We start from the raw sequence: 27,519 nt of genomic DNA on the forward strand, positions 1-27,519 counted from the left end.
TTGGAGGCCAGAGCCACATCTCCTACATATAAGCAGCAGCAATTATTCTGGATAACCTGGGAGCCCTATATTCAAAGCTTGCCAGCTAGGGCTTGAAGTTCAGTTTTGAACACCTTATACCTTTAGACTGTTGAATTGGAGATGGTTTTGTTGTTGGTCTTTTATGGGGGAAAGGGGTGGGTTGGTAAGGATGAGGAATTTGGGGGAGGAGGGTGTTATAGGTGGAAATGAGGTCGGGACGGGGGTGGGAGCTATATCCAGGCATATGGGCTGACATGTTGGTCATGATGTTTGATGTTCTTAGCTGATGCCTCTATGGTACGTTAGGACATGTTGATGATGGGTTAGAAACAGTACAATTTCATATGGGTTTCCTTTTTTTTTTTTTTTTTTTTAATTCTTTATTCGTTTTCAAATTAAACAACAAGTGCACAAAAGAATATATTACAACAAATTATTCCAGAATAGAACTTTGATATCTGCCATATAAACATCAAGTAAAATCAATAACTCCCCCTACCACCCACCCTTCATCATATATGGAAATGAGAGCAAAAAGTCAGATTTCTGCAAATAACAATAAATTATTACTTATAATGACTGGAGTTGCCATTCAGCAGATCACATTTAATTGGAAGGATTGGAAGAGATTAAATTATAGCTTCTGGTGGAACTCTCTATGCCATATATATAAAATGGAAAGGTTTATTGCAGTACAGCGGGGTTATTTTAAAAAGTTTCAGGATGTGTGGAAACCATTAACGAAGTATTGTAAAGATTAATTCAAAATTGGTTCCCTTATATATATTTATTTGTTAATTTAAGGTGCAGGGAGGGGGGATTTTATTATTACATGTTTTATATGATAATGGAATATATGGGAGGGTGGGTTGGGATAGGGATGGGGATAAGAATTTGTGAGATGTGTTAATGATTATTTCTAAGTGATGTATTTATTGTTTATGTGATTGAATATATTTTAACACTTAATGTAATCTTGAAAATGAATAAATATATATAAAAAAATATATATATATACACATATTATATATCATAGTATAACATAATATGTAACATTATTTCTAACTCCCTCCCCCCTTTAGTGTGCTAAAAAAGAAAACGAAAAGGAGAAGAGAAGAAGTTTCCTGATCTATTCTCATCTCTGGTTTGTGGGGGTTAATCTTCTTAGCATTGCTATATATTTTTGTATAACTGAATTGGAAGGGGGTGGTTTGGGAATTAATGTCTCTTGCCTTGACATTTGTAGCTTGTTCTCCCTCCTTTTTAGTGTTACGCCTGCTGATCTATGGGAAATATTTTGATTAACTATGCTTATACCGTGTATACTTGTATTTTAATTTTTGTTAACTGTATTGAACCACAAGGTAGCATGTTATGTTATGTTTATATTCCCCTGGTTATTCCTGGTATCATAGTATGGGGAGGGGGAGGGTGGAAAGGAATTAATAATTGTGGGGGTGTAAAAGTTGGAAAAGAATTCTGACTCTGTATTGTACATTGTTGCTAATCTCTTTATTAAACATATTTCATATAAAAGCAATTACCTGCAAGCGGAGAAATTCCTTGTATAATTCTTGCTGCTGCAATTGCTGTTCTGTTGGTGCCTCACCAAATACATTTCCCCGAGCAAAAGTAGAGCTGTTAGCAAATGGGAACCCTATAAATAAATGTAAAGATATGAAGTGCACCATAATGCTCTACTTTGCTAAAGGTAGCTTTGCCAGCATTCTAATCAAAAATTTAGGTTGCCAAAACTGGTATTTAATGTTGAAGGGTAATCCCTTCATTAAGTTTATATTAACAAAATATATAGAACTATACAAGTAACATAAGCATTTTACTAATATACATGTATTTTGGGTGAAGTTCTATGAACTGTTAGATATGTTATAGTAAATTAAATATGAAATATGAATATCACCTACAAATATAATTAGCCAAGTGATTTACTATTCCACAATAAAACACACTTGGGAACAGAAAGAAAAAAAAAAGGGGGGGAGGAATCAATGTCCTAATTCAGGGGTGTCCAATGTCGGTCCTCGAGGACCGCAATCCAGTCGGGTTTTTAGGATTTCCCCAATGAATATGCATGAGATCTATGTGCATGCACTGCTTTCAATGCATATTCATTGGGGAAATCCTGAAAACCCGACTGGATTGCGGCCCTCGAGGACCGACATTGGGCACCCCTGTCCTAATTTACAATACAATTTATAATTGTTAAAGTATGCCAAGTAATAGAATATAGTATATAGGCTTATAACTAAACAAACCCAGGGGGTGGCCATGGGGGCAACGTTTGCTCCCTCTGTGCTACCCTCTATGTAGGTAAACTTGAAGTGCAGGCCATATACCCTTCTGTAATATTCCAGGAACATGTCATCTTATGGAAACGTTTTTTAGATGATGTATTCCTTTTGTGGACAGGGACAGATATTGAACTTCAACTATTTGTAGACTGGATCAATACCATTGATTTGAACATACAGTTCACAGCATCTTATAGTTTGACAAAAATTGAATTTCTGGATATTCTCATTCTTAAGGAGGGTAATATGTTTTCCAGCACTTTGTACAGGAAAGCAGTAGCTAGGAACACCTTACTCCATTTTTCTAGTTTCACCCTTATAGGCTCAAGTACAATCTTCCGGTCAGCCAGTTTCTTAGGGCCAGGAGGCTGTGTTCAGACTTATCCTGTTTCCAGGGGGTGGCCATGGAGATCACTCAGAGGTTTCGGGCCCGGGGGTACCCAGATAAGGCCATTCATAGGGCGCATGTAAGGGCCCGTTATGCCAACCGGGAATTGTTGTTACAGGACACCTCTAATAACAGGGACCAGGATATGGGTACCACTCGTATGGTATGTGTGCTCCCTTTTTCTGATGTGGTTAGGAGTGTAGTGGGATCCATCAGAGCCCACTGGCCCATACTTAGAGCTCTTAGGGGTTTGGAGGAATTTCCTCTTATAGCTTATACTAAGGGCACCACCATAGGGCAACTGCTTAATCGTAAAAGGTATCCCACCATTGATCAGGCGGTCCATTCCCCGTATTCCCACTGCCAGTGGTGTGACAAAACCCTGGCAGGGAGTGATTGGCAGGATCCACACACTAGACGTACCATCCGGGCCAGAGTCCATACCACATGCAAATCTAATTGGGTGGTCTATGTAATCGTCTGTCCGTGCCCCCCTAGTTTATGTAGGACGGACTAGACGGCCGGTTCACCTAAGACTGAATGAACACAAGTCCCAGATAACAACTGGGACGCTAACAGCCCCTCTAGTCCCTCACTGGCAGGATAAGAAACATACCATAGACCAAATTAGATGGCGTATTATAGATGCGATTGACAGCCAGCAGGCGGAGGGAAACTTGGAAGCCAAACTCAATTTTCTTGAACAAAGATGGATCTACTTGTTGGATTCTGTTATACTGAAAGGGCTTAATTTGGAGCTTGAGTGGAAATCCCTCTGGTGAGGTTTCACTGGGTCTCCTGACCTACAGTGCTTCAAAAGGATTGATAGTAAGGAGTGTTTACCTGTGTTTAACTCTGCCCGGTTCGGGTTTTCGGTTTTGCCGTGCTGATAGGAAGACGTCAGCCCCAGCTGAGTTGTAGAATATTTAATGAGCTCCAGTACACGCCGCGGCCATCTTGGATCAATTATTCGGGTGGCCACGTCATATAGAGTTACACAGTTTTGAGGTAAGCTGCACTATTAGTTGTTTGTGGTTGATGTAATGGGTTTTAGAAGTATCTAATTTAAGTTATGCTTTATTGTAGGGATTGTGCCCTGAGGAAACCCGGATAGGGTGAAACATGTTGGCAGTACTCTGTCCCTCTTGGCTGAACCACCTAAGATAAGTGTAACAAATTTTACTAACTATTTATTGAATGAACACACGAGCAAACTATAGCATTGCACAAAAAATCTCTAAAAATTAATGACCCGATGACGATAGGGGGCGTAAAGCCAGTTGCTATGAGATATTATTGAGCATCTGGTGGCACCTCTGAGGGCCTGAAGGAAGCTTATTGAGCAGTTTAGATATAGAAGATTTCATGGGGAGGGTTATAGTGAAACCCTCTCTTTAGGTTGTCAAAGTAATAGAATATAAACATGAAATAGAGTTACTCTAAGAAACACAAGAAAGGGAGACATGAAAAAGAAAAGACTATAGTGATGCTCGGCTGTCAATGACCATAATAATAATAATAATAATAATAGCAGTTTATATACCGAAGTACCATGAAGTTCTATGCGGTTTACAAAAGATTAAAAGAAGGTACAAATTGATTGAACTTAGGAGAGGTGTAAGAAAGAGATTAATAGGTCAAGAAAACCGTTGTTGAGGAGAAAGAAATATGGGTCAGTTGTCTAGATACTTCAGGAACAGGTATGTTTTTAGGCACTTCCTGAATTCCTCATAAGTAGTGGGCAAAATCAATTGATCTAAATCTTTACCCCATAATGCTGCTTGATGTGAGAGAAGGTGTTCATGGTGTTTTTTCTGTTTACAACCTCTGACTGGGGGGGAAACGAAGTTCGAATGTGAGCTTCTCTTGTGTTTGTTGGCTGAGAAGGAGAAAAGGTCAGTTATGTATTTAGGGGCTAGTCCGTATAGTACTTTAAAGCAGAAGCAGGTGAATTTGAACTTTACGCATGCTAATTCGCCTGCTTTAAAGTACTATAAGGACTAGCCCCTAAATACATAACTGACCTTTTCTCCTTCTCAGCCAATAAACACAAGAGAAGCTCACATTTGAACTTCGTTTCTCCCCCCCCCAGTCAGAGGTTGTAAACAGAAAAAAACACCATGAACACCTTCTCTCACATCAAGCAGCATTATGGGGTAAAGATCTAGATCAATTAAAAGATGGGAAAGGAAATGGTTATGGAGACTGTGGATTAGGCTGCAGAATGGAAAACCTTTGTAAACAAACTGGTCTTAAACTCAGCTTTAAACTTCAAAAGACAAAGCTCTAGACACGACAACTGAAAAGCATGAAGTACAAGGAGAACAAATGTGAAGAAGGGAAGGGACAACAAGAAGGTTCTGTTGAGTAGAAGGTAGAAAAGGTGGTAAGTAAAGAATTAAAAGTTAAAGTCAAGTAGATCTGACTGAGCGATCTTAAAGGTCAGAACAAGAATTTTTAAGCTGATCTGATAAAACATAGAGAGCCAATGTTCACGTTGAAGGAGTGGGGTCACTTTGTACCATATTATCAACTTAACTGCTGTATTTTGTACTTGTTGTACACATCTGATTTGGTAAAAGAAGTTCTTGGTAAAAAGATTTATAGTAGTTTAAATTAGAGATAACAAGTGAATGTACAAGCAGATGGAGAACAAAATTTAATTATACAGGAGATATGGGTCGTAAAGGTCAAATGATTATCAAATGTATATATTAACCCTCTACCAGCCCGGCCCACCATAAAAACACAAAACACAAATATATAATGTTTGGTTTATGTTTAGTCTTCTAACCAGTTCTTAAACACTGGCAGGTTTAAGTCTTCATTAATTACTTCACTAGTCTTCACATGCTGGACATGCTCTAAGTTTTCTCTCCGTATAGCACGCAGACTGAAATCAAGTAAGTCGTGGAATTACTGAAACTAAACTAAACTAAACCTTAAGCTTATATACCACATCTTCTCTATAAATATAGAGCTCGACACGGTTTACAAAATTAAAAGGGAAGTACAGAGGGAGTTGGTGGTAGGGGGAAGTGGAAATTTACATTTTTGAAAATAGCCAAGTTTTCAGGTTTCTACGGAATAGTTGAAAAGAGCCCAGGTTGCGCAGCTGGGCATGGAAATTATTCCAGAGCTCTGTAGTTTTGAAGTGAAGAGATTTCCCTAGTTTTCTAATGTAGGTAACGCCTTTTAGTGAGGGGAAAGATAATTTGAGCTTTTGGATAGATCTAGTGGTTAGATCTCACAGCATTCCAAGATAGAGGAATTAAAGAGGGAAGAATGCCATGGAGGCTCTTGAAAGTTAGGCAGGAACATTTAAAGTAGACCCTGGAAATTACTGGGAGCCAGTGGAGTTGTAGCAAAAGCGGTGAAACATGGGTCAAATTTGCTCTTTGCAAAGATCAGCCTAGCTGCAGTATTCTGGATCTGCTGAAGTCTTTGAAGACCTTTTCTTGGTCACACAAATGGACCGGATTGCAGTAGTCCAGCCTCAAAAGAATGATTGATTTAACAAGGACAGCAAAATGTTGTTGGTGGAAACAGGATCTCACTTTCCTCAACATATGGAGGCAGAGTTAAGATGATCAGTAAATGTAAGCGTCGAGTCTAGAATGACGCCCAAAACTTTGCTTGAGAATTCAATCTGCAGTGAAGGTCCAGAAGGCAGTGGAATGAACGGAGGTAGCTGATCTAACTTTGGGCCAAGCCAAAGTAGTTTTATTTTGAACTCATTTAGCTTTATTTGTACAGTAAGAGCCCAAGATTGAAGTTTCATTATGCATTCTATAATATTATTGGTTAGGTTAGTAAGATTTGAATTTATCTTGAGAAGGACAAAGATGTCATCTGCATATGTATACAGTGTTTCAAAGGGGAGAGATGGAAAAGCTTCAAGGTGGACATATAGATATTGAAAATAATAGGGGACAGAGGTGATCCCCGCGGGATTCCACTTAACGGCTTCCAGGGTGTTGACCTGGTGTCATTCATATTAACAATGTATGAGCAAGATTGTAAGAATTTTGAGAACTAGTCTAAGACAGTAGAATCAATACCTATCTCAGAAAATTGGCAGATCAAAATGTCGTGGTGAACGACATCAAAGGTCTCAGATAGGTCAAATTGTTATATAATAGCAAACTTATTACTGGAGTGTAGTTGCTGAACCTTTGAGATTTTTGAGACCAATAGAGATTCGGTACTGAAGTTATGTCTGAAACCATATTGGCAAGGTAACAGAATGGAAAATCTCTCTAAATATGATTTAAAGTTGAGCAGATATGATAGACTAACATTTTGGTCAGGAGGGTAATGCTCACTATGGGTCGGTAGCTAGATGGTGAGGAAGGGTCTAGGTCAACTTTTTTCAATAGTGGGGACAGAGCAATGTGGCCCATCTCTTCAGAAAATAGACCTGACCGTAAGGAATGATTTATAAGTCTGATGAGCGATGAGATAGCCTGAGTGGGAATTTTCTCATAAAGGTATGAGGTAAATGGATCCAAGATGTATTTACAAGATCTTAATTTGCGCCACAGTTTTGAAACCTGAGCCTCAGATACATACAAAAAGGTATTCCAGGATCTGTCTACTGGGGTAGAAGTGGTGTCGCTGGGCACCAGAGAGTCGTAAGAAACAAATGATGGAAAAGAGATTCTTATAGTAGCAACCTTGGCATTAAGAAATTTTGCTTTGGTCAGCATTCCACTCTTTCCCTATGCATCAGGATATTCGGGATGTAGTGCATGCTCAGTGGAAAGTTCCAGATGTACCTTTTCGCATGGAGCAGTCCATGGCAAGACTCTACCCCATCCCTAATGACGATAGAGATACACCTGATGTGGCGGTCTCGGCTATCGCGCTCAGATATACCATGCCGGTTGAAGGTAGTTTGGCCATGAGAGACCCTCAGGACCGTAAAATGGAGGTTATGCTTAAACAAAGTTTGATATTAAATTATTATAGAGATGTTTAAATATCTCCTTGGCATAAACACAGAGGAGGCAAATCTCTTTTAGTTGAAAGGAAGCAATGAAATCAGGGGGTATAGGATGAAGGTGAAAGAGAACAGACTCATAAGTAACCTGAGAAAATACTTCATGGAAAGGGTTGTAAATTCGTAGAACGGCATCTTGGTCAAGGTGGAAGAGACAAAAACTATATCTGAATTAAAGAAAGCTTGTGACATGTACACTGGATCTATAAAGGAAAGGCTAGTAGATGGCATTGATGTGCAGACTGGATACACCGTGTGGTCTTTATTTGCCTTCATTTTTCTATGTTTTTATCTCACTAAGGTCCATAGACTACATTAGATGAAGAATATATTTACTTTAAAATTTTAGGGAACTTCATTATATATAAGTAGCTTCTGAAGTAGTCTATCATTGATTATAAAATGGAACTTTTATATATATAAATTTGAGTGGGTAACTAAAAAATAATTTTTTTACTTCAATATTCCAGTAGAAATTCCTAAGAACTACAGCATTTAGCTAAATGATGCCATGTGTATTTTTTTAATCTAATAAAGTAAACCATCTAGATCAGTGTATCACAAACTGTGTGCCTCCTGAGATTTCAGGTGTGCTGCGACACACTGGGGAGGAGGAGAGGCACCTATTGATTACCTACAGGACGTGCCTCTCACGACGAGGCAGATCCTGTAGGCAATCAGCCGGTGTCAGTACCTCTTCTCTCTAGCGCTCTTCTCTGTTGGCACCCCCCTACTGGTGGCTCAGGGCCTTCGCATATGCGCAAATGTTGATGTGATGATGTCACACAGGCGCATGATGTTATCACGGTGACATCCATGCACTTCCAGATGCTTCGAGCAGCTGTCACTACGTGTGGTGTGCCACAGCTCAACAAAGTTTGCGGGTCACTGATCTAAACAAAGTAAGTTCAAAAGACATTTACCATTCCATAAGGGAAGATACTTTTTCCCTACCTCTGTCATCCTGGGGGGTTTTTCCATAAGGACTTTCTCCACAGAGCCTGAGCAGTCTTTGGTGGTATGCAATTATCTTGAAATTTTGTACTTGTTACTGATTACACTAATTATAAATACATACAGTAATTTATCACCTTTATAGAAAAAATGCATGCATAGAAATTTATATTCCACTGCAAAGTAATACATGCTAAATAAAAAAAACAAAAAGTACTGATTTGTTGGTAATCAGATTTTGACGATTTAATTGAAAAAAATACAAACATACAAATTCTGAGAGCTCTGAAGAAAATATAATATTCTTAAAACCTGAAATTTTGTAGGTTGATGCTTCTAAGTTTTCAACTCTTGGGTTGGCTAAACTTAGGTCAACTGATACTACAGCCCGTTTGTCTTCATATGCTCTTGCATCTGGGTTATGATAAGCATCTTCATTTTGCTTGTGCATTTTATTTAAATCAGCTGAAAAGAAAACAGGTATCATTTACAAGATATGCAAATTATTCTGCCATCAGATACAGTAGAGTCCTTTAAAGTGCTGCTGTTTCTGCACTAGATCCATCACCATATAGCTCCACTCATATCACCTCTCCAAGGTCCAGAAAAACAAACCAATCTCCTTGATTTAAAAGAGGAAGAATGGTTCCTAGTGTAAAATCATGCCAAATTTAACATTTCTCAGGCAAAAATTCAGGTGTCTTTCATCTAGGAGACTTAAGACCCTTGCTAATGCTCATACAGTTACCCAAGAATTCAATGTTTTTAAACTGCACTTCCTCTATCAGTCCAGACCTTTGTAAAACAATGCGGCTAACAGAGCGTGCTGTGTTAAAAATACGTACATGGAAAAAGTGTAAATAAAGAGGCATCTCAAATACAAAACCAAACATGCTCTTTACTTAACTCCAAATTTGCATAATACCATAAAATATATACAAAATACAAAATGAACTGACTTGTAACACATCCTTAATATTTACAGCAAGTACATTAACTCTATGAAGTTGAAGAGAAACAGATAGCCATTTATTTTAAAAACAGCACTAGATAAAAGCAAAACATGGTTATATTTAACTACATATAAATCAAAGAAAATGGTTAGCAGAATATAGTTTTCCTTTCTACAAGCAATCTAGCCATGCCCCACAGTCAATGAGTTTTTAAAGCACATTTGTTGAACTGAGACATTCCCCCATTAATTCTGAATAAACATAAGATTTACTATACTGGGTTAAGAAGGTCAATCCTGTCACAGATGGGGGGCCAATCCAGGTCATAAGTACCCAGCAGAATCCCTGTAGTAACATACAGCACGAACATTCACGCTTGTAGGTAAGCAATAGCTTTCCCCTAGCCTACATGGCTAATGTTTTTTCTCCTGCAGGAACTTTACAAAACATTTTAAGTACAGCTGTGCTAAAAGAGACTTGATCACATCTGCAGCAAATAAATTCCACAGCTTAACTATATACTGAGTGGAAAATACTTTCTCAATTTGATTTAAATATGCGATCTATTTGTTTCAAGGCATGTCCCCTCATCTTTGTACAAGCTCTATACATTCCACCCCATTTAAAATTTTATAGATGTCTATGATTGCTCAGCCATCTTTCTTCCAAACTAAAATGCCGTAACCTGTTTAGTCTTTCTTCATAGAAAAGCCATTTTTGTCCCCTTTTTTGGTTGCTCCTCTTTGTGCCTCCTCTATTTCTATTATATCTTTTTTGAGATAGGACAGCCAGAACTGCACATAATCAAGGTGCAATTACACCATGAATCAAAACCAAGAGCATCATAATATTTTTCCTTTTATTCTCCAATCCTTTCCCTAACATGAAACTTTCCTTTTTGACTGACATTACAACTCCACTGCACTAATGATTTCAATGATGCTTTTCCTGGGCAGTAACTCCCAAGATGGAACCCAATATCATGTCCATATAGCTACAATTATTTTTCTTTAAACAACACTTTGTAATTTTTCACATTAAAAATCTTCTTCTATTTAAATGAACAGTCCCCCAATCCAGCCAGGTCTTCTCCCAATTGTTTGTGACAACTTGTAATTTAATAACTTTGAAAGTTTTCTGTCATCTGCAAATTTAATCACCTCACCATTCATTCCATTTTCTAGACCATTTACAATATATTTAAAAAGCACCTAGCCCAATACAGATTGCATAACTATGTACCTTTTTCCAGTAAGAAAACTGAGCATTTTGTCCAGCTTTGTTTCCTATATTTTAGTCTTCTGCAACCTTGAGAATTTAAATTTATTCAAGAGTCTTTCAAGGAGGCTTTTCTTTAATGTCTTCAGAAATCCAGATACATTCTATTACCTGGCTCACTATTATCCACTTGTTTATTAACAGATTGGTAAGGCAAGTCTTCCCTTTGATAAATTCATGTTGGCCCTGCCCCATTAAGTCATGCTGTGCACATGGCCAATAATTTTGTTTTTAAGAATATTCGACCAGTACTCCTGTAGCCCTATTTAAAAACTGGTGCTAAACTGGTGCCACCCTATTATTCTCAGATACCATCGTAATTTCAGTGTTAAATTACAGATTAATATTATGCCTGCAATTTCATTTTTGAGCTTTTCAAAACTCTGAAGTATGCGCTATTTGGACTTAGTAATATCACATTTCTGCCTTTTTAATATTTACATGCATATCCAATAATTACATCAATTCCATAAAGTTATGATCACTAATGCAAGCGATCCCACCATTACACCTTACATTAGATTCTGCAGTAAGAGCTAGATCTTGAGTAGCTCCCCCTCTTATCAGTCAAAGCTGCTTCATGTCTGTCATTTGTGGCATCTAGAAACTAACTCTGAAGCATGTCCTGCAAGATATTTTCCCAGGATTTTTTTGTATGTTTAGCTGGATTTTGATCCTGTTGCATCATGTTATATTGTAGAGAGGGTATTTTAAAAAAAAAAAATTTCATAAGTGATTGTTTATCCATATATATTATGAGAATAGAACAGCAAATCAATGTATCTTAATTTCAAATCCTCTTATATAATATAGTCCAGAAGGAGCGAGTCTGAACATTGTTTGCATTAAGCACATTTACTCTACTTCCATACACTTATAAAAGTTAATAAAAAAAGGATTTAAACAATATAGTCCAAATGCCAAAGTATCATCACAGCAACCAAATTCCTTCATGCACAGTGCACTTCCTCAATACAAACCAAGTTATATTTAGCACCATCAACTTTCCACCTCAACCAGACCCAGGATTGGGATCTGGTGCCATGAGAGTTCGTTATTATTTATTTATTTTAGGTATTTATATACTGCCTATCAAAGTTTTCGAAGCGGTTTACAATCAGGTATGCAAGCATTTTCCCTAACTGACCCGGTGGGCTCACAATCTATCTAACTTACCTAGGGCAAAGGAGCAGCATGGGATTTGAACCCACAGCCTCAGGGTGCTGAGGCTGTAGTTCTAACCACTAGGCCACGCCTTCCTCCTTTATGCTCCATACAACATACTAGCAGTTGGTCCTAAGCTAGGAGTCACATACCTATGTTCCATTTAGAACCCTGCAATCATTGACGCAATGAATAAGACAGATTAAAAATAAAAAATAAAAACTCAATGAACATACTTATCAAATTTCCATTTGCGTCTCTCAGAGGTGCACCTCCACCACTCTTTCCCCAGGGGTAGTACTGTTTCATGTCTGCTTCTAATTTTGCATCATATCGCGCTCTCTCTTCTTTTTCCCTTCGACGTCTTTCATTCCTTTCTCTGATCTGCAAAAATATGGTACATATAGAACTTTCTCAGCAGTGAGCAACAAGGAACTAACTAAACAGTAATCCTGTGCAAAATGAATCTTGAAACCACTATAATCATATACGAATATAACAGCCATACTGGGGGTCAGAACAATGGTCTATCCAGTTTCTTGTTTACAATAGCGACCAATCCAGGTCACAGTACCTAGTAGAAACCCAAACAATAGCAACATTCTATGCTACCGATCCAGTGCAAGAAGTGACTTTCCCCACATCTGTCTCAATAGCATGCTATGGACTTTTCCTCCAGAACTTGTCCAAACCTTTCTTAAACCAGCTATGCTGAGTGGAGTAGAACAGGTACAAGCGAATCGATTGTTCACTCCGTCAAAAATTACAAAGACTAGGGGACACTCGAAATTACAGGGAAATACTTTTAAAACCAATAGGAGGAAATATTTTCACTCAGAGAATAGTTAAGCTCTGAAACACATTGCCGGAGGTTGTGGTAAGAGCAGATTACATAGCTGGTTTTAAGAAAGGTTTGGACAAGTTACTGGAGGAAAAGTCCATAGTCTGTTATTGAGAAAGACATGGGGGAAGCCTCTGTTTGCCCTGAATCGGTAGCATGGAATATTGCTAATCCTTGGGTTTTGGCCAGGTATTAGTGACCTGGATTTGCTACTGGGCTTGATGGACCATTGGTCTGGCCCAGTAAGGCTATTCTTATGTTCTTAACTGCTGTAACCACATCCTCTGGCAACAGGTTCCAGAGCTTAATATCTACACTCTGGTTATGACAAATCACAAAATTATTAGCAATGAGTATCAGAGCAGGAAACCATTTGCCTTCACCTCTTTGCAAGTTTTTCAGGAGAGGTGGATTAAGGATTGAGTATAACGACAGAGGAAGAGTCCAGGAGAAAATTTGTATATATGGATGACAGTCATCATACTTGGAGTGTAGTGCTGCCCGATTCACCGATTTGAATCAGGTGAATCGATTCAATTAAAAAAAAAAAAAAAAAAATTTGGCCTTCCGATTCGATGACCAACCCTTCCCACCATGCCTTCCTAAAGCAGGAGTGGCAGCGCTGCCTCTTGCTGGCCATCCGCTGCCACTCCTGCTTGAGGGGGGAGGGTTAGTCATAAAGGCCTGCATGTTTCCCCAGCTTCCCCGCTCTTAGGGCAGCCTGCAAGATCGCTGGTGCCATAGCGATCCCTGCAGCTGCCATCGTCCTCAGTGGCAAGTTCTCTCTACTATGGTCCCGCCCTTCCTCTGATGTCAGGGTCAGGATCGCGGCAGAGATAACATGCCACTGAGGATGACAGCAGCTGCAGGGATCGCTATAGCACCAGCCAGTGCAGATCATTTTTTATCAACCCCCTTCCTCTATATAAAAAAGATATTTTTAGTAATAATCCACGAGTCACACAACAAGGGTGCACCTAGGAAAAGGCATCATCTTAAACACTGCAGTGAGCACTTCAACACCAGCACATGCATTGTAAAACTAAACAACCCAGATCCTGCACAGTCAATTGATCCTGTACAGTCGATGCTAACAGAAAGCCATGTCCTTTTCATACACACAGAACACAGTCACACCCTCGCCCAATATGGAATAATCACAAACTAAAAATAGAAATATGTAAACAAAAGTTAAACTGAACCAAGAAACCAGACTCAGCATACTGCAACACCACAGAAAGCACAGTTACTTACCGTAACAGGTGTTATCCAGGGACAGCAGGCATATATTCTCACATGTGGGTGACGTCATCTACGGAGCCCCGATGCGGAAGCATTTTCAAGCAAACTTGATTGAAGATTTAAATTTGCTCTGCTGCTCCACGCATGCGTGCCTTCCTGCTCCACTAGGGGGTGCATCCCCTCGTGGTCTCCAGTTCACTTAACTAGCCAAGAAGCCAACCTCGGGGAGGTGGGCGGGTTGTGAGAATATATGCCTGCTGTCCCTGGATAACACCTGTTACGGTAAGTAACTGTGCTTTATCCCAGGACAAGCAGGCATGATATTCTCACATGTGGGTGACCTCCAAGCTTACTGAAGAGGGATGGAGGGAAGTTGGCAATTTAAGCAAATAGATTTCGCAATACCGATTGGCCGAACCGGCCATCGCTTCTGGACAGGGAGTCCAGACAGTAGTGGGAGGTGAAGGTATGAACCGAAGACCACGTGGCAGCCTTGCAGATTTCCTCAATAGGAGGCTGCCATCGCTCGGACTTTGTGTCCCGTTACTCAACCATGCAGCGCGAGACCAGCCTGAGCGTAGCAAAAGGAGATGCAATCGGCCAACCAGTTGGACAAGGTGCGTTTGGAAACTGGGTGGCCTAACCGGTTTGGGTCGAAGGACAGAAACAGTTGTGGGACTTTCCGGTGTGGCTAAGTTCGTTGGAGGTAGAAGGCCAACGCTCTTTTGCAGTCAAGAGTGTGGAGCGCCACTTCTCCGGGGTGAGAGTGGGGCTTTGGAAAAAACACGGGTAAGACGATGGACTGATTGAGATGGAAATCAGACACTACTTTAGGTAGGAACTTTGGATGGGTGCGGAGTACCACCTTGTCGTGATGGAATACCGTGAAGGGTGGGTCCGCTACCAGAGCTTGTAGCTCACTAACCCGCCGTGCGGACGTGAGCGCGAGTAGGAAAATTACCTTCCAAGTGAGGAATTTTGGATGGCATTTGTCTAGTGGCTCAAATGGAGGTTTCATCAGTTGAGCCAGAACCACGTTAAGGTCCCAAACCACCGGGGGAGGTTTGAGAGGGGGGTGGACGTTCAGCAGACCCTTCATGAAGCGAGTGACTAAGGGATGGAGCGAGAGGGCTTTCCCTTCCAGGGGCTGATGAAAGGCCGCAATTGCACTGAGGTGTACTCGAATGGAGTTGGTCTTTAGGCCGGAATGAGATAGTTGAAGTAGATAGTCAAGGACCAGGGGGACGGGGACCGACACCGGGTCCTGGCTGTGGGAGGAGCACCAGGTTGAGAATCTGGTCCACTTTTGGGAGTAGCAGGTTCTCGTCAAGGTTTTTCTAGAGGCCTCCAATATCTCCTTGACTGATTGAGACACGGGGAGAGCAGTCAGGGGGAGAGAAACCAAGCATTCAGATGAAGAGATTGAAGATTGGGATGTAACAGTGAACCCTGACCCTGTGACAGTAGAGAGGGAAACAGAGGCAGAGGCAGTGGATCTCTGACACTGAGTTGAAGTAGAAGGGAAAACCACGGCTGGCGTGGCCAGCGAGGGGCAATCAGGATCAGGGTGGCTTGTACTGTTTTCAGGTGGACAAGCGTCCGCAGTATCAGAGGAAACGGCGGGAACGCGTACAGGAACCTTCCCTCCCAGTCGAGGAGGAAGGCGTCGGCCTCGAGCCTGTCCGGGGAGTATATCCGGGAGCAGAAGAGAGGCAGCTTGTGGTTGTGAGGGGACGCAAACAGGTCTATTTGAGGTGTCCCCCACTGTTCGAACACCCCTCGTAGGGTCTGAGAGTGTAGTGACCACTCGTGTGGCTGGAGGAGGCGGCTGAGTCTGTCCGCCAGGCAGTTTTGTTCTCCTTGTATGTACACCGCTCGAAGGAAGGTGTTGTTGGAGATTGCCCATTTCCAGAGGCGCAGGGCTTCCCGACAAAGGGACCAAGACCCTGTCCCTCCTTGTTTGTTTACGTAGTACATCGCTACCTGGTTGTCGGTTCGGATGAGAACCACTCGGTCGTGGAGCAGATGTTGGAAGGCTACAACTGCGAGATAGATGGCCCGAAGTTCTAGCACGTTGATGTGGCAGCGACGGTCTTGTGCTGACCACATTCCTTGGGTGCGTAGGCCGTCCAGATGGGCTCCCCAAGCGTACTCCGACGAGTCCGTGGTGAGTACCTTGCTGTGGGGTGGGGTGAGGAAGAGCAAACCTTTGGAAAGATTTGAAGAGTCGGCCCACCAGCGGAGCGATCGTTGCAATGAAGGAGTCACTGTCACGGGGCGGTCGATTGGGTCCCGGTCTTGACGCCATTGAGACGCCAGGGTCCACTGAGGGATTCTCAGATGGAGGCGGGCGAAGGGTGTGACATGGACGGTGGAGGCCATGTGGCCCAGGAGGGTCATCATCTGTCGAGCTGGTACCGAGGTCAGCAGGGACATCCTTCGGCTCAGACTTACTAACACCTCCAGGCGCGGAGGGGGGAGGAAGGAACGGAGGCGAACCGTGTCCAGCGTGGCCCCGATGAACTGCAAGGACTGCGAGGGGCGTAGTTGAGATTTTGGGAAGTTTATTTCGAACCCCAGACTTTGTAGGTAGGTAATAGTCTGTTGGGTCGCTGAGATAACCCCTTCCCTGGACGGGGCTTTGATTAGCCAGTCGTCCAGGTAGGGGAATACCTGGAGGCCCTGGGAACGTAAGGTTGCTGCTACCACCACGAGGCACTTGGTGAAGGCCCGAGGTGATGATGCTAGTCCGAAGGGGAGGACTCGGTATTGTAGGTGCCAGTCTCCTACCTGGAAACGCAAGAACTTGCGGTGAGCGGGGTGCACTGGGACATGTGTGTACGCCTCCTTGAGATCGAGGGAGCAGAGCCAGTCGCCCTCGTCGATCAGGGGGTAAAGTGTCGGTAGTGAGAGCATCCGAAATTTTTCCCGTACCAGGAATTTGTTGAGGCGTCTCAAGTCTAGTATTGGGCGTAGGTCTCCCGTTTTTTTCGGTACCAGGAAGTAACGGGAGTAGAAGCCCTTCCCCCGTTGGTCGGGGGGAACCTTCTCCACTGCTCTCAGGCGAAGCAGGTCTCGAGCTTCGGAGAGGAGTAGGGATAGCTGAGTCCGGTTGGGAGGGCAATTCCTTGGGGGGTTGTCCGGGGGAATGGCCCGAAAGTTGAGAGAGTACCCTGATGAGATCACGCCAAGGAACCATGCGTCCGACGTGATTTGTTCCCAGCGAGGGTAAAAGGCTTTGAGTCGACCCCCGATGGGAAGGAGGCCTGGGACTATGGCGGAGGGGGCCCGCCCCCTTCCGCGTGTCCCGTCAAAAAGACGGGGATGGTTTGGGGGTCGCAGGCGGTTGGGACTTGGGCATGGCCCTGTGGTGGGCTTGCGGACGCCTGGGTGGGGGCCGCGAGAAGGCAGGGGTGGACTTTTGTGGGTAGCGGCGCGGAGGGGCCCTATACGGCCTGGACGCTGGCGGTTTGGGCTTTTGCCGGACAAGGGAGGCAAACGAGCGTTCATGTTCGGAGAGGCGTTTTGTAGCCGCCTCGATAGTGTCATCGAACAATTCCTTTCCCACGCAGGGGAGGTTAGCCAAACGGTCCTGTAAGTTGGGGTCCATGTCGACCAGGCGCAGCCAAGCTAGTCGGCGCATGGCGATAGCGAAGGCTGCTTCTCTGGAGGAGAGTTCGAAGCCATCGTAGGCCGCGTGGAATAGATGAAGGCGCAGGTTGGAGAGGGACTCTAAAAGCAGGCCGAACGTTCCTTGCCGGGAGGCCGGTAGGTCAGTCTCAAAGGCTCTCAATAGTCCAATGAGGTGTTTGAGGTAGGATGTGAAGGTGAAAGTGTAGCTTTGCACCCTAGAGGCCATCATTGCGTTTTGGTATAGTCTCCTGCCGAACTTGTCCAGGGTTCGGCCTTCTCGGCCTGGGGGGGACCGCTGCTGAGACCCAGGACGGGTGAGCCTTTTTCAAGGAGGATTCTACTAGCAGCGATTGGTGGGAGAGCTGTGGTTGCTCGAATCCCGGGTAAGGTACTGTGCGGTACTTGGCCTCCATTTTGGAGGGAACGGCCGTGACCATGTAGGGGGTCTCCAGGTTCCTGAAGAAGGCCTGTTGGAGTACCGGGTTAGGTGGTAAGCGAAGGGACTCTCTGGGCATTGATGGCATATCCAGCTCCGCCAGGTACTCCTTAGAGTATCTGGAGTCGGACTGGAGGTCTAAGTCCAATGCGTGGCCCATGTCTTGGACAAAGCGAGTGAAGGATGGGCGAGATGTCCCCGGGGCCCCGTGCGGGGTCGGGGAACGAGACCTTCGTCGGGTGGAGAAGGATGGGGAGGCTTCCCTCGAGTATCGAGGTTCATGCTCTGATCCATGCTCCGAGGCTGGGGAAGCACTGTGAGAGTGTTCCGGGGTTGTCGATCTTCGGCGTCTCGAGGAGCCCCTCGGTGACGATGCCGGGGTTAGGGGTACCGATCGATGTCGGATTGGTGACCTCGATCCGGACTCCCTCGGAGAATACGTCCGAGGGGGAGTTCGGAGGATGCGCGGGTTGGAGAGTGATAACTCAGCCACCCTTAGTGGTCCCGTACGAGGTGTGGGAGAACGGCCTCGTAGAGTTGGTGAACCTCGGGCCTTCTTGGAGGCACGGCGGTTCGAGGTTTCTGTCGTTTTAGCCCGACGTTTTGCCCCTCGGCGATCTGCGGAGGGGGAACGTCTCGGGCGCCTCGGCGAGGAGTCCGAGGAGGATGAGATGCGGCGAGGATTGCGCACCTTTCCTCGAGGTTGTTCGGTGCGAGGCTCAGGCTGGTCTGGCACATTTGAGGTCGAGGCCGATTGAAACTGGGCCATTGCAGCGGACAGCTCCGACGTGATCATCTCTCAGAGTAGGTCCTGGAAGACGGGCAAGGACAGCATCGAAGGCATGTCCACTGCCTCGGTGCACTCCACAAGGGGCGACCTCGTATCAGAGTATTCCCGTATGGTGGAGGCACGGCCCGAAGGCTTGGAGGGCTTAGTCGGGGCTGTAAGCATGGGGCTTCCGCCATGCGTTGACGTTGTCCCCGAGGCTGGCTTCTTCGCTGTTACAGAACCTGAAGAGGGAAGAGGGGACTTACCCGGGGCCGAGGCTTTCTGTTGTCCCGAGGACTTCGGGGTCGAGTCTCGAGGCGATGCCGAGGTATCCGGGGCCGAGGTCGAGGCCGGGGCCGACCTCGAGGCCGAGGTGGAGGGTTGGTCCAGGGTGAAGAGGTCCGCCATGCGGGCTTTTCTTCGGCGGAGGGCCCGGTTTTGGAAATTAGCGCACTGGGGGCAGGAGTCGGTTGGATGAGCCGCCCCCAGACAGAGGATGCACCGGCGATGCGGATCTGTGAGAGAAAGAAGCCGCTCGCACCGGGTGCACTTTTTAAAGCCGGTCAAAGGCCGGGACATTAAATCGAAAGTAGCCGCGGCTCGATTAGCCACGCGGCCACGGGGACCCGGAAGCCTCCGGGTCGTCGAAAACGAAGCAGGAATCAAATAAAAAGGTAAAGAATTCGCGCACAGCGACTTAATCGTGAAAAAACAAGAAAAAATCGCGGTGCTAGAAGGCAGTTGGGGCAGAGCCTGAAAAACACGGCTTCTAGGCTCGCGGAAAATTTTGAACTGGAGACCACGAGGGGATGCACCCCCTAGTGGAGCAGGAAGGCACGCATGCGTGGAGCAGCAGAGCAAACTTAAATCTTCAATCAAGTTTGCTTGAAAATGCTTCCGCATCGGGGCTCCGTAGATGACGTCATCCACATGTGAGAATATCATGCCTGCTTGTCCTGGGATAAACAGTGACATGTCCCCTAATACTGTGCAAAATATAAAGACAGTAGATGTAAATTTGAAAAAAAACTGCTACATAACAATCACCACTTTACAAATGAAAATAAAACAAATAATGAAAATAAGAAAATACCATTTTATTTAACTAATCCATTTTTCAATTAGCTTTCAGAGGCCAAATCTTTCTTCAAGACAGTACAGCATACAGCTGTTATGGTACCTGTCCTGACCTGAGGAAAGGGGTTTAGTCCCAAAAAATTGCCTTATTTCCATTTTCTATTTATAAACTTTAATCAATACAGTTACAACACTACTTGATTCTATGTAAAGCAACAAAAAAAATTTTTTTGTACCTTTTGTTATTTCCGCTTTAATCATCTTCTCTTCACTCTCTTCTATTCAGCATTTGTCCTCGCTCTCTTCCATGCAACATCTATCTTCTCTTTGCCCCTTCCACCCAGCCTCTGCCCTCTCTCTCTACCCCTTCCATCTACTGTCCACCCTCTCTCTGCCCCTTGCATCCACTGTCCACCCTCTCTGCCCTTTCCATCCAGTGTCACCCTCTCTCTGTTCCATCAGGCATATTCCCTCTTTCTATGTCCCTTCAATAAAGCAATGTTACTTACCGTAACAGTTGTTATCCAGGGACAGCAGGCAGCTATTCTCACTAGTGGGTGATGTCATCAGACAGAGCCCCGGTACGGACGTCTCACAAGCACGTGTTGCTTGTAGAAACTTAAAGTTTCTAGATGCCCGCACCGCGCATGCGCCGGTGCCTTCCTGCCCGGAGATCCGGGCGTGTCTCCTCAGTTCAGGTAGCTAGCCTGAGAAGCCAACCCAGGGGAGGTGGGTGGGACGTGAGAATAGCTGCCTGCTGTCCCTGGATAACAACTGTTACGGTAAGTAACATTGCTTTATCCCAGGACAAGCAGGCAGGTATTCTCACTAGTGGGTGACCTCCAAGCTAACCTCAGTGGGATGGAGGGGGAGTTGGCGACTTAAGAGAATAAATTTTTCAATACTGTTTGGCCAAACTGTCCATCCCGTCTGGAGAGAGTATCCAGACAATAATGTGAGGTGAATGTGTGAACCGAGGACCAGGTGGCAGCCTTACAAATTTCCTCGATTGGTGTTGATCTGAGGAATGCTACTGAGGCTGCCATTGCTCTGACCTTATGGGCTGTGACCTTACAAGGAAGTGATAATCCAGCCTGGGCATAGCAGAAAGAGATACAAGCCGCCATCCAATTAGAGATGGTGCGCTTTGATACGGGTCTTCCCAACTTGTTAGGATCGAAGGAGACAAAAAGTTGAGGAGTGGTTCTGTGTGGCTTGGTGCGATCCAGGTAGAAAGCCAAGGCACGTTTACAGTCTAGAGTGTGAAGGGCCGATTCTCCGTGGTGAGAATGGGGCTTAGGGAAGAATACTGGAAGTACAATGGATTGGTTGAGATGAAATTCGGAGACCACCTTAGGCAGGAATTTCGGGTGAGTGCGTAGGACCACCTTGTCATGATGGAATACTGTGAATGGTGGATCCGCCATCAATGCCTGGAGTTCGCTGATTCTGCGAGCGGACGTAAGGGCTACAAGAAAAAGCACTTTCCAGGTGAGGTACTTAAGAGGGGCCCTGTTGAGTGGTTCAAACGGGGGCTTCATGAGACGGGAAAGGACTACATTGAGGTCCCAAACTACTGGGGGTGGTTTGAGAGGAGGGTTAACATGGAAGAGTCCTTTCATAAATCTGGCGACCACTGGATGGGCCGAGAGGGGTTTCCCTTGTAGGGGCTGGTGGAACGCCGCAATAGCACTCAGGTGGACTCGTATGGATGTGGACTTGAGCCCAGATTGAGATAGGTGTAGGAGATAGTCCAGCACGGAGGATAAGGAAGCTCGCTGAGGTTCCTTTGACTTAGAAACACACCATGAGGAGAATCTGGTCCATTTCTGGGAGTAGCATTGTCGAGTGGCGGGCTTCCTGGAAGCTTCCAAGACCTCCCTCACTTCTTGTGAGAATTGGTGAGGGGTTACGTTGAAAGGAACCAAGCTGTCAGGTGAAGAGACTGCAGGTTGGGATGAAGTAGTGATCCTTGATGTTGAGTAAGCAGTGAAGGAAACACTGGAAGTGGTACTGGTTCCCTGCTGCTGAGTTGAAGTAGGAGGGAGAACCAAGGTTGTCTGGGCCACCGAGGAGCTATTAGAATCATGGTGGCCCGTTCGAGTTTCAGCTTGACCAGAGTCTTCTGGATCAGCGGGAATGGTGGGAACGCATATAGAAATCGTTTCCCCCAGTTCAGTAGAAAAGCATCTGCCTCGAGGCGATGAGGAGTGTAGATCCTGGAGCAAAACTGAGGCAGTTTGGAGTTGTGGGGAGCCGCAAAGAGGTCTATCTGAGGCGTCCCCCATTGCGTGAAGATTTGGTGAAGGGGGCTGGAATGGAGAGTCCATTCGTGCGGTTGTAGCAGACGGCTTAGTTTGTCTGCTAAGACGTTGTTCTCCCCCTGGATGTATACTGCTCTGAGTAGGGCGTTGTGGCACACCGCCCAGTCCCAGACTCGTAGAGCTTCCTGGCAAAGGAGGGCCGAGCCCGTGCCTCCTTGCTTGTTGATATAATACATGGCGGCCTGATTGTCTGTGCGAATGAGGATTACCATGTCGTGAAGTAGATGTTGGAAAGCTTGGAGCGCATTGAAGATGGCTCTGAGTTCCAGTAGATTGATTTGGTGTAGTCTTTCCGCACTGGTCCAGAATCCTTGGGTGCGGAGACCATCCAGGTGGGCCCCCCATGCATAATTCGACGAATCGGTTGTGAGAGCTTTCTGATGGGGGGGGAGAGTGCATCAGCAAACCTCTGGATAGATTCGAAGAGGTCATCCACCAAAGTAGAGACTGCCGAAGAGCAGGTGTGACTGAGATGTGTTTGGATAGTGGATCGGACGTCTGATTCCACTGTGATGCCAGGGTCCACTGGGGGATCCTGAGGTGGAGTCTGGCAAAGGGTGTCACGTGTACTGTGGAGGCCATATGGCCCAGGAGCACCATCAGTTGTCTCGCCGGTAGAGTTTGGCGAGTAGACACCGCCTGGCAGAGATGAAGAAGGGACTCCATGCGTTGCAGGGGCAGGAATGCTCGGAGTCGGGTGGTGTCCAGGACCGCTCCGATGAAGGGGAGGGACTGGGTGGGTTGTAGATGAGACTTGGAAAAGTTGATCTCGAAGCCCAAATTTTGGAGGAAGTAGGTTGTAGCCAAGGCCGCCGAAGTGACCTCTGGGGCTGACGGGGCCTTGATGAGCCAGTCGTCGAGGTATGGGAACACCTGTAGACTCCTGTCCCGGAGTGCTGCGGCCACTACCACCAGGCACTTTGTGAAGACTCTGGGGGACGAAGATAGGCCGAATGGTAGCACTCGATACTGTAGGTGCAGATTTCCCACCCGAAATCTGAGGAACTTTCGGGAGGCCGGGTGAATGGGGATGTGAGTGTAGGCCTCCTTGAGATCCAGGGAGCATAACCAGTCGTTCTGCTCGAGGAGGGGGTATAGAGAAGCCAAAGTCAGCATGCGAAACTTCTCTTTGACCAGAAACTTGTTGAGGGCCCGAAGGTCTAAAATGGGTCGCAGGTCGCCCGTTTTCTTCGGGACGAGGAAGTACCGGGAGTAAAACCCTCGGTTCAATTGGTCTGACGGGACCGGCTCGACAGCCCGAAGCTGAAGTAAGGTTTGGACTTCCTGAAGAAGAAGGGCGGTCTGCGTCGAGCTTGAAGGATACTCTCTTGGAGGATGGTCCGGGGGGACCCGGTGGAATTGAAGAGAGTATCCTTCTCTTATGATGGTGAGGACCCATAGGTCCGTGGTTATGGCCTCCCATCGATGGTAAAAAAGATGGAGGCGGCCCCCTATGGGAGAGGCCGAGGTTATGCTCCCGGGAGGGGCGTCAAAAGGGCTGGGGAGCCTTAGGTGCAGCCGGTGGCTGAGGTTTTTGCTGAGACTTCTGGGGAGGTTGTCTCTTCGCAGGCTGTCTCGCAGCAGGCGTTTGTCTGGGCATGTAACGCCGCTGGTAAATCAGGGGTGGCCTGGAAGGTCGAGACTGTTGAGGTTTGGGTTTGGGCCGCAGGATGGATTGAAAAGATTTTTCATGATCCGACAGCTTCTTGGTAACAGTTTCGATAGACTCATCGAACAGGTCAGCTCCAGCACATGGTACGTTGGCGAGTCTGTCCTGGAGGTTGGGATCCATATCGATTGTACGGAGCCATGCCAGGCGACGCATCGCTACCGCGCTTGCGGCGGCGCGTGCCGAGAGTTCGAATGCATCGAAGGAGGATTGCATCAGCTGGAGGCATAATTGGGAGAGGGAGGCTACCACTTCCTCGAACTCGAATCGAGCTTGGTTGTCTATGAACGGAGTGAACTTGCGGAGCACCGGCAAGAAGAACTCCAGATAGGAAGAGAAAAAGAAATTGTAGTTCAGCACCCGTGACGCCATCATGGAGTTTTGGTAGAATTTTCTACCAAATTTGTCCATCGTTCTCCCCTCTCGGCCCGGCGGTACAGAGGCGTAGACCTGGGAGGGATGAGAGCGTTTAAGGGAGGACTCGACCAGTAGGGATTGGTGGGAGAGTTAAGAACATAAGAACATAAGAACTGCCATCTCCGGATCAGACCCATGGTCCATCAAGTCCGGCGATCCGCACACGCGGAGGCCCAGTCAGGTATACACCTGATGTAGTTTTAGTCACCCATATCCCTCTATGCCTCTCATAAGGAGATGTGCATCTAATTTGCCTTTGAATCCCAGCACAGTGGATTCCTTGATAACCTCCTTTGGGAGAGCATTCCAGGCGTCTACCACTCGCTGTGTAAAACAGAACTTCCTGACATTTGTCCTGGACTTGTCCCCCCTTAGCTTCAAACCATGTCCTCTTGTCCGTGTCGTGTTGGACAATGTAAATAATTTATTTTCCTGCTCTATTTTATCGATGCCTTTCAGCATTTTGAACGTCTCGATCATGTCCCCTCGCAGCCTTCTCTTCTCAAGGGAGAACAGTCCTAGTTTCTTGAGTCGTTCCTCATATTCCAAGTTCTCCATACCTCTTATTAACTTCGTTGCTCGTCTCTGCACCCTCTCTAACAGTTTTATATCCTTCTTTAGGTTGGGAGACCAATGTTGGACACAGTATTCCAAGTGTGGTCTGACCATTGCTCTATAAAGCGGCATTATGACTTTCTCCGATCTACTCGTGATTCCTTTCTTTATCATGCCTAACATTCTGTTTGCTTTCTTTGCCGCTGCCGCGCATTGTGCCGACGGCTTCAGGGTCCTATCTATCAGTACACCCAGGTCCTTTTCTTGTTCGCTCTTACCCAGAGTTGCGCCTGACATTCTATACTCGTATTCCTTATTCTTACTACCTAAATGCATTACTTTGCATTTCTCCACGTTGAACTTCATCTGCCATTGATCTGCCCATTTCTCTAACTGATACAAGTCGCTCTGGAGTTCCTCGCTATCCTCCTGCGATCTGATTGCCCGGCATAGCTTTGTGTCGTCTGCAAACTTAATGATCTCACTGGATATTCCGTCTTCCAGGTCATTGATATAAATATTAAATAGGATCGGCCCAAGCACGGAGCCCTGGGGCACACCACTAGTCACTTTCTCCCAGTCTGAGAACTTTCCATTTATGCCCACTCTCTGCTTTCTGTTTTCCAACCATTTGCCTATCCACCTTTGTATATCTCCCTCTATTCCATGGCTTTGTAGTTTCCTGAGAAGCCTTTCATGTGGAACTTTGTCGAATGCTTTCTGGAAGTCCAAATATATTATGTCCACCGGCATTCCACTATCAATTTGCTTGTTCACGGTCTCGAAAAATTGAAGTAAATTCGTCAAACATGATTTCCCTTTCCTGAACCCATGTTGACTGGGTTTCATCAAGTCGTGTGTATCTAGGTGCCGGACTATGCTATCCTTGATCAGTGCTTCAACCATCTTTCCAGGGACAGACGTAAGACTCACAGGTCTGTAGTTGCCCGGTTCCCCTCTCGATCCTTTTTTGAAAATTGGCGTGACATTCGCTATCTTCCAGTCTTCTGGTATCTGTCCAGTTCTGATTGTCAGATTGGCAAGTTTCTGCAATAGCTCTCCGATTTCAACCTTCAATTCCTTTAAAACTCTCGGGTGAATTCCATCCGGTCCAGGGGATTTGTCACTTTTAAGTTTGTCGATCTGGTAGTATATCTGGTCCAACTCCACTTCAACTGTGGTGAGGCTGTCTTCTATTACTCCACTAAACACTTTCACTGCTTCTGGTATTTTAGCGGTATCCTCCTCCGTAAAGACGGACGCAAAGAAGGAATTTAGTTTGTCAGCAATTTGTTTATCTTCCTTGATGTACCCTTTTCTTCCCTGGTCGTCCAGGGGTCCCACCGCCTCTTTTGCGGGTTTTTTCCCTTTCACGTATCTAAAGAAGGGTTTGAAGTTTTTGGCTTCTTGCGCTATTTTTTCCTCATAGTCCTTTTTGGCCTCCCTCACCGCCTTGTGACATTTCTTTTGATCCTCTTTATGTATTTTCCATGCTTCGGTTGTTTTCATGTGTTTCCATTTTTTGAAAGAGTCCTTCTTTTCTTTTATGGCTACCCTCACCTGTCTGGTAAGCCATGCCGGTTCTCCCTTACCTTTTGTTCTCCCCTCTTTGGAGATCCTTGGAATGTGGAGATTTTGTGCTTCTGAGATAGTATTTTTCAGTAGGGACCATGCCTGGTCTACCGTTTCAAGTTTGTCCACCTTTTTCTTGAGTCGTTGTTTCACCATGGCTCTCATGCGATCGTATTTGCCCTTTTTAAAATTAAAGGTTTTGGTTAAGGTTTTGGCACGTTTTCTATTCCCGATGTCAAGCTTAAAGTTGATCACATTGTGATCGCTCGTCCCCAGCGGTACCGTAACTTCTACTTCTTTTGTCGGTCCCGTGAGGCCATTAAGTACCAAGTCCAGGGTGGCGTTGTCTCTTGTCGGCTCCTTTACCAATTGTTCCAGGAAGCAATCCCCTAGCACCTCAAACCCTTTATGGTGCACGATGCGGTATCGAGCATCGAGTTTGCTGGGGATCGCCGGTATGGAATACGGTGTTTCGAAGCACTGCATGAAGGTCTGGTCCAGTAATTTGTGCAGGGGGAGCTGAAGCGACTCCGTTGGAGGGTTAGGTAAATGCATGGTGTCCAGATACTCTTTGGAGTATCGGGAGCCCGTATCAAGGGTCACATCCAGATCATCCGCCATTTGTCGGAGGAATGATGAGAAGGACAATTGTTCCGCCAGCGTCGGTCTGTGGGACGGGCTGGAGGAGGAGGAGGCCTCCAGGTCCATGGACATCGGGGAGTGGCAAGGAGAATCGGGCACCGATGTCTCCTCGTACTCCGGGCCCCCCGGAGGGGACACCTCTGATGAGGAGTATCCCCTACGTTGCAGTTTTTTCTGCGGTGACACCTCCGAATGGCGTGAGGAGTGCCAGGATGAGTGTCTCGATCGGTGCCCGTCTCGGTGGCGGGACGGGGATCGGGATCGTCTGTG

At 45.5% G+C, this 27,519-nt stretch overlaps 1 protein-coding gene across 9 annotated transcripts in view; it reads right to left on the minus strand.

The window, feature by feature from the left end:
• Positions 1-27,519, minus strand: part of CSPP1 (centrosome and spindle pole associated protein 1) — a 328,816-nt gene that overhangs the window by 104,421 nt on the left and 196,876 nt on the right. For all 9 annotated transcript variants that reach the window (XM_033933355.1, XM_033933359.1, XM_033933354.1 and 6 more), the window contains 3 exons: positions 12,309-12,456; positions 8,990-9,142; positions 1,566-1,678 (listed from right to left, as the gene is read on the minus strand). In XM_033933355.1, the coding sequence (XP_033789246.1) occupies positions 1,566-1,678; positions 8,990-9,142; positions 12,309-12,456 (414 nt within the window). The remainder of the gene's footprint in view (positions 1-1,565; positions 1,679-8,989; positions 9,143-12,308; positions 12,457-27,519) is intronic.

This window comes from Geotrypetes seraphini, chromosome 2, assembly GCF_902459505.1.
Source record: "Geotrypetes seraphini chromosome 2, aGeoSer1.1, whole genome shotgun sequence".
NCBI lineage: Eukaryota > Metazoa > Chordata > Amphibia > Gymnophiona > Dermophiidae > Geotrypetes > Geotrypetes seraphini.